General features: G+C 45.0%; 1 protein-coding gene across 1 annotated transcript in view; it reads left to right on the top strand.

Moving 5' to 3' along the window:
• Nucleotides 1-10830, top strand: part of LOC311003567 (sodium channel protein type 3 subunit alpha-like) — a gene marked incomplete at both ends in the record, with an annotated part of 242843 nt that extends 232013 nt beyond the window's left edge. The window contains 2 exons of the mRNA XM_083995335.1: nt 261-531; nt 9539-10830. Of these exons, the coding sequence (XP_083851461.1) occupies nt 261-531; nt 9539-10830 (1563 nt within the window). The remainder of the gene's footprint in view (nt 1-260; nt 532-9538) is intronic.
• Between the last annotated feature and the right edge of the window lie 288 nt (nt 10831-11118).

Consider the following 11118-nt stretch of genomic DNA (forward strand, 5'->3'; position numbering starts at 1 on the left):
GGTCTTTGAACCTCTGGAAGTGTTTTAGTGTATGAAACATCTGTGGAGTTTGAATGACTGTATCGTGGTTAAAGGGATAGGCTTAGAATGGAATTAATAAGGAAACTATTTGTGCTATGGAAACTTTTGTTATACGTATTATCCTTAATTCATCAAGGGGAGTTTTTAGTTTGCATCAACATGAACAGAGGATAGGCCTGCTTCTTATGTAAGTATTTCAAAATAAAAGCCTGTAATTTATCAATCCATTTTCTTTGTAGAACTCATTGCAGGGCTTTTTCTTCGACCTGGTTGGGAAACAGGCATTCGACATTATCATCATGGTGCTGATCCTCTTCAACATGATAACCATGATGGTGGAGACGGATGAGCAGTCACCTCAGATGGAGTACATCCTCAACAACATAAACCTGGCCTTCATCATTGTCTTCACCGCTGAGTGCCTCATCAAGATTGTGGCACTGCGATGCTACTTCTTCACTGTTGGCTGGAACATTTTCGACTTTGTGGTCGTCATCCTCTCAATTGTTGGTGAGTTGAACTATGTTTCTGTTGAACACATCACCATCACACACTTGATATTGCAACTCCAATTTAAAGGGATACACCAACATATATTTTTTTACATGTCTTGCCTCACTCCCGAGTCCATGACAAGCAGATACTGTAGACACCATCCTTTCGACTGTGCGTGCAGTAACGAGGGAGAGCCCGTATCGCCCGTAATTAGCTTAGCTCAAACGCTGGAAGTGTATCGGCAAAGACGGTTTATAAACCAAGACCTTCCATGACGAGTCAGCTTCCTGTATGCATGTCACTAGGCTTCTGCACGGCCACGGCCCTTTAGGGAGACCAGAGGCAGCATAGAGTGTATTGACTCCAATGGGAAAATTGAACGTGAACACAGATTATGGTCTGTCACGGATTTTGGACTCATTTTTCACAATGTAAACAGCTGGTATTTAGACAAATTAACGACACACTGCTGATCTAAACGGCTACTTTCTCACCTAAAAATGTTTGAAATGTTGATAAAGTGATATATTTACAGAGTTTAGAGCTAAAACTAAATCAGCTTCTGACTGCTGATTTCGACTCGGGTAGGAGGCAGGCTAACACTACCTATACACTTCCAGTGTTTGAGCTAAGCTAATTACGGGCGATATGATCTCCCTTGTTACTGCACGCACAGTCGAAAGGATGGTGTCGATCTGCTTGCCATCGACTCGGGAGTGAGGCAAGACACGAAAAAAAAAATGTTGGTGTATCACTTTAAGAGTCCCTTAAAGAGGAACTAAGCAGGATTTCTCCCGTGGCCATGCTACATTTTTACCTTAAAGTCCCCCTCCCGCGACCCTTCTTGGTTATTTTAAAACATTCTCTGTGGTCTTTAAATTGTGATTATGAAGTTTTTAGCCAAAATCACAGAACCTGTGCCATTTCCCAGGGCTCTCCTTCTGAGTGAAAAGCATAAAAAACACAATTTTCATGGGAGGGGGTCTTTAATTAAAAAGCTCCGGAGAGGGGCAGTGCGTGGCGCAGTGGGTAGAGCGGCCGCCCCATGTAGACGCTACAGTCCTCACCGCAGGCGGCCCCCGGTTCGAGTTCCGTGTCGGGCAGCCCTTTCCTGCATGTCATTCCCCCTCTCTCTGCCTCCCCCTTTCCTGTCTATCTCTACTGTGTACTCTCAAATAAAAAGGCAAAACGGCAAAATATATTAAAAAAAATTTTAAAAGCTCCGGAGTAATTGTGATGGTTAACTACATGACTTGTGACTTGTTACCGTGACAACGGAGGCTCTCTGTCTTCACCTGGCGTCTCACTGAAAACCAACCTTCAACATCGGTGTCCCAGCTCTCCTCTCTGCACCGCGACTCAAACGCGCTGCGTAACCCGTAATCTCTTGTTCATGACGGTTAAAACTACACAAACACACGCTGTAACATCGTATATGATATCTGACGTTATCCACCGCTCCATCTATTGATTTTTTGCCGACTTCGTTGTAAACAGATGCACATGGGCAAGAGGAGCGTAACCAAAACAGCGGAAAAGCGAGCAGACTTGCATAGTTCCCCTTTAAGGGGCGTGTCCACCAGACGTGTTTTCAGCGCTCTGGGCGTCTACTTTCCATTCAAACCCTATGGAGTTCGGCGCTCACAGCGCTCAGCGCCCTCGGCGGAAAAAGCGCTCTGAGCGCTTCCTTTTTTTGTCACAGGGCTCAGAGTTGAAATCTGTTGAACTTTTAGAACAGCGCCGCGCTCGTCAACGTCACTTTTCCCACACTGACCAATCAGAATCCAGAAGAAGCGGGACGTACGTTACTGCAGCAACACAACCGGAGACATGGCAGCGGATTATATTGGCCGTCGCTGACAACCCGGTCATTTATGATCTGTCCATTAAACAATATCATGATCAGACGGCGAAGGCGAAGGCATGGAGGAATGTGGCCACGTCTGTCGGAATAACAGGTATTTATTTTGTTGTTGTTTATCTACCTCTGTATAATGTATATACGCTGCTGCCGTTAGTCTCTGTTACATAGTGACCAACGTTCTATGCAGTTGGTAGTGTAGTCGTGTAACTGTGTTTAGGTTTACCTTTTCAAGTAAATTTGTGCAGAACAAGAGTGCAGAAAGAAGTGGAAGTATCTCAGAGATAGATATGCAAAAGAGAGGCGCAGTGAGCTGGAGAAGAAGAGCAGGTCTGCTAAAGAATATAAAAAAAGTGAAAATACCTGACAGTGCTCAGCTTTCTTGAGCCGCATTTAAAAGAAAGGCCTACTAGTAGTAACTACAGTCAGCCAGGAGCGTCGTCTTTTCTGGAGTCTGAGCCTGAGGTGTCAGAGGAGGTGATGTCTCTCTTAAGGCCAATGATCTCTCCTCAGAGTCAGGCAGAGGTCAGTTAAGGAGGTCTTTGATTTGTGTGTATTCTTGTTTTTCTTTTTAGCCTATGTCTTTTTTCTTTTCTTTTTTTTAATCTCAGTTTACATTGTTGGTCTATAGGTGCCAGAATTAAAAGGTTTGACTGGAAAAATGTAAAAGATTTAAAAAAAACCAAAAAAAAACCAACAACAACAAAAAAAAACATTTTGTTTACAATGTGTGTTTTGTCTCCACAGATTGAGAGTGAAGAAGAGGATGTCACACTGCCCCCCCCCCCCCCCCCCCCCGGACACTGAACCTCCAGCACCCCCACCAGCCCCCAAGAGAGGGAGACAAGTGCCACCCACTCCTAATCTGACTGCAAACATATCTGACATCAGCAAACAATAATTGACACACTAAATAATCACAAAGAACCTGATGAGGATGCATTAAAGAAGGCTGTCTAATCGAAATAAAGCTCAAGTCCCGTCTAAAAATACAACAAATTGTCTTCGAACTTGAATTTGAAACTGATAATTAAAACACTCTTGTAAACAAACACACAAACACACACACACAATCAGACCAATCAAATACATAAATATTTATTGACATAGAATTATATTATAGGATAATTATTTTTGATTAATAAAGACTTGTTGAATGTGGAAGAAGCCTGTGTTGTTCTGTTGTAGGCTATCAACTGTAGGCTACTGTTCACAGCACTTTATCCTGCCACGGTACTCTGCCATTGGGAGAGGAGAAGTAGATCTATGGTGTATTTCTCTCTAATGGCAGCTGCCTCCCCCGACGTGTTGTTGCTGCCGACTCTGGGGGTATATCCTGGACTGCACCCTGGGGATCTGATGGAGTTGGTGTGTGGGGGACGTCATTGCATTCAACATCCCGCTGCAGAAAATTGTCGCTTTTCCTACTTCCTCTGCTACCTGTGGCGACACCCCAAGCACCCTCCTGTACAGCCTCCACTGGGTTGCTAGTATTCCAAAAGTACACTCCACCATACGCCTAGCATGAGATAGCCGCAGATTGAAGACTCTCTTCTCAGCTGACAGATGCTTTGACAGATGTTTCCGTGCAGCAGAGCCTTCCCAAAGGCAGAAGTAGCTAGGATGCCCCCATCACTCCTCCTACCATAGGCACCCACATCCACTACAATAAATCGATAGTGGGCGTCCACTACTGCCAGGAGTACAATAGAGAAACTGCCTTTGTAGTTCCAGTACTGGCTGCCACTGGAGGGAGGGGCCTGGATAACGATATGTTTCCCGTCTATTGCACCAACGCAGTTTGGGAATGCCCACATCTTTTCGTAGTCAGATGCAATTTTTTTCCAGGCTTGAACTCCAGGAACAGGCATGTACTCCTCCCTTAAACAGTTCCAGATTGCCTCACACACACTCTGCACAATTCTGGCCACAGTACAAAATCCCACACGGTAGCTGAAGGCAATCGTCCTGAAGGAGTCTCCTGTTGAAAGATACCTGTCAAATATAAATATGGATTAGTCCACATAAAGTGTCCTAATTAAATTAAATTAGATTACACTCCTTTTTAAACTAATCACGTCTGATTACTTTATTCCAAAAGTAATTAGTTACAGAGGTTGCTTTCATTATACTAGTTATTCTATTCCCTCAAAAAAAAAGACCAAAAAAAGAAAAGAAAAAAGAAGCAAGACGGTGGAGCGGGCCGCTGTGTAGCCCAGGGTAGCTCTTTACATTATTAAACTGAGACAACTCACCATAAACAAATGCAGAGACGCTCAGCAGGGGTGATGGTCTGTTAGCTTTGCCTGGTTTCTATTGAAACAAGACGAAAACAACTCACCCACTCTCCTCCAGTTATACGCTATGCAGCAACTTTCCGTGTCCAGCATAGAGTCCAGCACTGACAACACACCGTGCCCGACTGGCAGCACAGACATCTGGTTTCAGCGGCCACCGACAGGCAGTGACCACCATACTGACCACTTGATTCCCCCAGGTCCAGCATTTAGACTCCACCAGCTCTCTCCCTCTTGCCACTTTTAGCTTTCATTTCCAGCACATAGCCTCCACCACAGCTGCCCCTCTTTCACTTTTCTCCTCCATTTTCTTCAGCTTGTCTTCAGTAAACTCGGTCTCAAACCAGTCGTTGTTCTCAAACTCCATAAACTCAGCCGTGTCCGTGATGTCTCCTTCACTAAATTACAGACAGTCTCTTCCTGCAACGAACGGCGTGTGACGTTGCGTCTTATCTCGCGCTTGTTTACGTAATTCTCTCCGTTCATTTCCCTGTGAACACTCGATAATAACTTTTATAAACTGAGAGGCAAGATACATAGGAACTTTGGCTGCATTATATGGAGTAAGGGCCCATTCACATGGAGCGTCTTTTGCGCGAGCGTTTCCATTGTTTTCAATGTAACCGAGCGCCTTGCGCGCGCAAAATCCGAAGCGGTGCCGCACACGCGGTGCGACGCGCCTTTTTTTCCGTGCGTGTCCGAGGCGCACCGAGATGAAAATATCTCAACTTTTTCGAATGCCGCACGCGCACCGCGTGTCATGTGATCAGAATCAGCTGCACGGACCTGCTTCACCAGCAGCAACAAGCAGCCCGGCTCTCAGTGCTTCCCCGCTTTCAGCAGCTCCCTCTCGGCGAGCGGCAGCTCAGTTCTCCCCCGGTCCAGCCCGGATCTCTACTCCACAGCTGCCGTAGCAGCAGTGTGATACCAGTACATTTAACCGCATTTTTAACTTTTATTAGACACAAGGTAGGGAGTTCACGTCTCGCGTGCCTCCCTCCTCTCCACACGGCGGAGAGTCCTCCGTTCAAACTGACAGACAGACAGGCAGATCGAGCAGTGAAGCTGCTGAGAGGGATTCACGGTGCTTGAAATCTGATCAGCTCTGTGTTTACTCAATTCCTGGTTAAATGACGGAAGCACACCACTAAATGTAAGAATGTGACAGGCGCTTTTGGTTGCTTAGTAACGGCAGACGCGACCATAGACGCGAGCTCAGAAGCGCTTTGAAAAACGCATGCAAAACGCTCCAGCTGGTGTTTTGCACGCGTTTTCAGGCGCTCCATGTGAATGGGGCCTAATACACGTACACATTCATCCTTGAGCTGCGGGACTCTACTTCACTCGGTTATCGCCTCCACGTCAGCTCACTACCTGTAACCATGGTTGTAACAAGCAGACATCACAGAAGGGACAACACGGCTGAGAAATGCAGTTTGAGAACAATGACGACTGGTTTCATTTCGATGGGCGCCCCTATCAGTTTGAGACAGAGTTTACTGAAGACAAGCTGAAGGAAATGGAGGAGAAAAGTGAAAGAGGGGCAGCTGCGGTGGAGGCTATGTGCTGGAAATGGAAGCTAAAAGTGACAGAGGGAGAGAGCTGGTGGAGGAGAGTGGGTGAGTTGTTTTCGTCTCGTTTCAATAGAAACCAGGCAAAGCTAACAGATGTTTGATGCCTCATATTATGGGCTGGGACCCTGTTTGTACTGTTGATGACGTTTGGTGCTGTTCTGAGCATTATTTGTGGCTGCAAGTGGCCTTTTGATCGGTGGATAGTGGATCCGTATACTGCGCTGTTTGTTACGGTGTGGTCATTGCTAACGGTGCTACAACTAGAGAAGCTAACGGTTAGCAGACTTCATCTCTCGAGGGGGGGTCTAACTTGGTGTTATGGTGCGTTGGACCATGGGTTAAACTTACGTCGGAATATCCCTTCAATAATAATATCAAAGGTATTAAAACCTTCACTATAGAACACAAAATTGTACTTCACGCAGACAACGTGTTATTACTGCTTCAGGACCCTCAGCTATCGCTGCAAGAATGCTTCTCAACCATTAAATCATATTCAGAATTATCCAGCTACTCAATTAATTGGTCAAAATCCACTCTCTTAGCACTTGGTACTTCTGAAGGGGATGTGGCAAACCTGGTGTCACCTTACCACCTCAACACAGGAAATATCAGATATTTAGGTATTAATATATCCTCCAAACTGTCAGAGTTGCTCAGTCTTAATTTTACACCATTACTCAAATCAGTACAAGATGACTTAAATCGCTGGACCCATCTGCCAATATCTCTCTCTGGGAGAATAGCAGTAGTTAAAGTCCCTGAAAAGTGACACTGGATTGGTTTTCTGAGTTAATCACATCCCAGACATATGTCCTTTTAACCATCCTGCCAATTTTGGATGCTAGAAAAATTGGTTTAGTAGGTGAAATTAGGTTTTAAAATCGTGACTAAATGAGGCAGTTCTCGCAGCTCTGGATGTCTGCTGCAGGCACAGAAGCCCCGCCCACTTGCTGAACTATGTTCAAATAACACCACATTTACATCAATAAATAAATGTTTTACAATGACCTGATAAGTCTGCATTACATTTTATTAAGACAGAGACCAAGCTAGTGGACTGATAGCTCCGGCAGCACCGGTAGCTCCAGGGGTAGTGGCAGCAGACGGTCGTTGGCATTCTTGAAGTATTTATATTATTACTGTGCACATGGGAGGAGTTATGAAAGTAGGGACGCCAGTGCGTCACGGCGTCCCCCTCTGTAAGCCTGCCCTTAAAAACAAAGACCACTGAAGCAGAGTGAAACTGTGAAACCCTAACCTCTAAAATTAAGCCCTGTACAGAAATGAGTCTTTTTGCATGTTTTTATCAATACATTTCGAACACTTTTAATATATTTTGAAACAAAACTCCAATTTCACTTTCTAGGGACTTTAAGATGTCTATCCTCTCAAAAATAAACTACTTATTTTCAATGTTACCAATCTCCCCAGATAAATCATGGTTCAAATCCCTCAACTCAGCTGTTACAAAATTTTACTGGAAAAACACAACACCCCAAATCAAACTCTTGACATTACAAAAATCAAAATCCACAGGGGGTCTGGAAGCCCCAAACTTTGAATTATATCACTTATCTAACCAACTGAAATACCTCATTAAATGGATCAAACCTCCTCAACATGACCTCATCTGGCATGAAATAGAACAGACTCTATGAGAAAACATACAACTTTCTGACCTCCCGTTTATCAGTCAAACCATAAAGAGACATAACTCTTTACAGAATTTAACTATAGCATCAACTCTGTCAGCTTGGTGGAAATCATATCAAATCACTAACTCCACGGGTGCCCCATCTCTCCCTTCACCAATATGAAACAATCCAGACTTTGCTATAAACAATAAACCACTACAGTAGTAGCCAAATCAAAGTTCCCCTGATTCCTTGGTAAGACCTCTGCAGGGCCCTGATTGGTCCGTGACAGTTCCGTGACGTGCTGCCGCTTGGTCCGTGGGGGTAATTTAATCCCCCATAATGACATAGTGAATACAGCCTGTGTGAAAATCAGCTGCAGTGCCTCATTTGTCCATGGGGAGGAGCAGTGATTTTGACCCGAGTTGATCTGTCAATCACTTTTCCTCCTCGTTTTTTTTTTCCCTCAGATGAATTGCCTCCAAAACAGGCGATCTATAAGTAGCTTCAAAGATAAATAAACACCGACAGAGCACAAATAAAAATTTATATCACTCGCAGTTTACTTGTCTACAGATTTTGCATTCTACTAAATGTTTGCCTTGTGGTGGTTTTAATGTTAACACTGAAGCATACGGTTTGCAAATAAACCCTAACCAATAAATAAACAACATGCCAACGTGTCCGTGAATATACACGCATGAGACTGTATGTGTAAAATGAAAGTGTGGTCCTAAGTGACCGCCCTTAAGCCTGGTTTATGCTTCTGCATCGCGGCGACGACGTAGCTACGGCGTTGACACGGACCCCTACGCGGACCCTACGCCATAGCCTGACGTGCACCTCCAAAAAATCCTGACTACACGTCGCTTCGACGTGTCACGACGCGAACCACAAGGACTGTGATTGGTCCGCTCAGATCGTCAGTGTGGTAAATTCACCCGTGGTCGGACAGACCACTTCCGCAAACGTCTACCGTGTCACCTGCGCTTCAACATTTGCAATAAAAGCATTTGTTTTTCAGTTGCCATTGTTTACTATGACCTGAAGCAACGCGTTCCCTCGACGCAGAACTTCAAATGCTCAACGACGGCGTCGGGTCTACGCCGTAGGTCCGCCGTCGCCGCGACGCAGAAGCATAAACCAGGCTTTACTTGCCCTATTCAAACAAGAGGAAAGAGAAATAATTGTGAGGTTCATAAACTAAAACCATATGATCGTGCGCCGTGCGCCCTCGCCATGGCACAGCTGAGACTTAACATACTGGATGTTTTTTGTTTGTTTGTGTGAGACCTGTAATGTAAACAGAGTTATTTACAAGCCCCTCTTTCAGTTTTTGCCAGTCGGCAACCATAAAATCTGCTGTGCATCTCTGGCTTGCTCACTCACTCCCGATCCGCAAATAAATGAATGTTATACGAAAAATAAAAAGTGGTGAAGAAAATGTACAGATGTGGAAAAACTAATTAAAATACTGTAGCCTAGTAATTTCTCTTTTGCTCTCAAATCTCTTTTTTGGTTTCCAATCTATTCTATTAGATTGAATAATAAAGGAACAAAATTCTCTCCATATGGCTCTGTTTAGTAATTTCAGTAAAATAAATGAGATCAGCCTACATAACTTACATCTTCTTCTTTCAATCTGTTTTTCAGGAATTGTCCTTGCTGACATTATTGAGAAGTACTTTGTGTCACCAACCCTCTTTCGAGTGATCCGACTGGCCCGAATTGGACGCATTCTGCGTCTCATCAGAGGTGCCAAAGGCATCCGGACGTTACTGTTTGCCCTTATGATGTCCCTTCCTGCTCTCTTCAACATTGGACTCCTCCTCTTCCTGGTTATGTTCATCTACGCCATCTTTGGTATGGCTAACTTTGCCTACGTGAAACGGCAGGCTGGTATCGATGATATGTTTAATTTTGAGACATTTGGGAACAGTATGATTTGCTTGTTTCAGATCACCACCTCTGCTGGGTGGGATAGTTTGCTCAGCCCCATCCTCAACAACTCCCCTGAGGAGTGCAATCCCAACATCCCCCACACTGGCACCACAGTCCGGGGGAACTGTGGGAACCCATCAGTAGGCATCACCTTCTTTGTCACTTACATCATTATCTCCTTCCTCATTGTGGTGAACATGTACATTGCAATCATCCTGGAGAACTTCAGCGTGGCCACAGAGGAGAGCACCGAGCCGCTGAGTGAGGACGACTTTGAGATGTTCTATGAGGTTTGGGAGAAGTTTGATCCTGAGGCCACACAGTTCATTGAGTACGCCAAACTGTCTGACTTTGCCGACTCACTGTCAGAGCCACTGCGCATTGCCAAGCCTAACAAGATCAAGCTGATCTCCATGGACTTGCCTATGGTCAGTGGGGACAAGATCCACTGCCTGGACATTCTCTTTGCCTTCACCAAGCGAGTCTTGGGAGAGTCAGGCGAGATGGATGCCCTAAAGCAGCAGATGGAGGAGAAGTTCATGATGGCCAACCCGTCCAAAATCTCTTACGAGCCAATCACAACAACTCTAAGGCGCAAACAGGAAGAAGTCTCTGCCACAGTGATCCAGAGGTGCTACCGCAGACACTTGATGAGGCGGCAGATGAAGGCTGCCTCATACTTGTATCGCCAGATCACCACACCTCGGCATGCAGGGGATGATGATGAGGAAGGTGGTGAGGCAGTGTTAAGTGAAAATGCACCCGAGAAAGAAGGACTGATTGCTGCCATGATGAGGGAAAACTATGGCTCAAGCTTGTTAGGGATGGAGCGCTCTGAGACAATTTCTTCCACCTCATCTCCACCATCTTATGACAGTGTGACACGAGCCACATCTGAAATCTTTCATTCCCTTGCTGTCGACACAGAAACAGTCATCACTGCAGGCAGCGAACAATCACCAAGAATGGTCAAGTCTGACAGACAGCAGGAAATCGTACCATAGTGGGAACTGAAGAGCAACAAAAAAAAACCTATGAGATTGATTTTGGGTTAAGCCTCTTTGTTCATTTGTTTACTGAATGTACCATAGCTGAGGAGGCACCAGGTGGAAGCTATGAGCAAGAAGCTGCCTCAAGGGTCGTCAAGAGCAAACAAAGTGGAATACTTACTACCTTTAATGCTATTAACTGTTCCTTGTGGAGATTTCTGGACTCATGTTTTTTTAAAGGGAAGAGGAACAACTGCAGACACAGAAAGGGAAACCCCATCTGTCAAGTCAAATCTGCCTTCA

The sequence above is a fragment of the Trachurus trachurus genome, assembly GCF_905171665.1.
Source record: "Trachurus trachurus genome assembly, chromosome: 20".
In the NCBI taxonomy this organism is placed as follows: domain Eukaryota; kingdom Metazoa; phylum Chordata; class Actinopteri; order Carangiformes; family Carangidae; genus Trachurus; species Trachurus trachurus.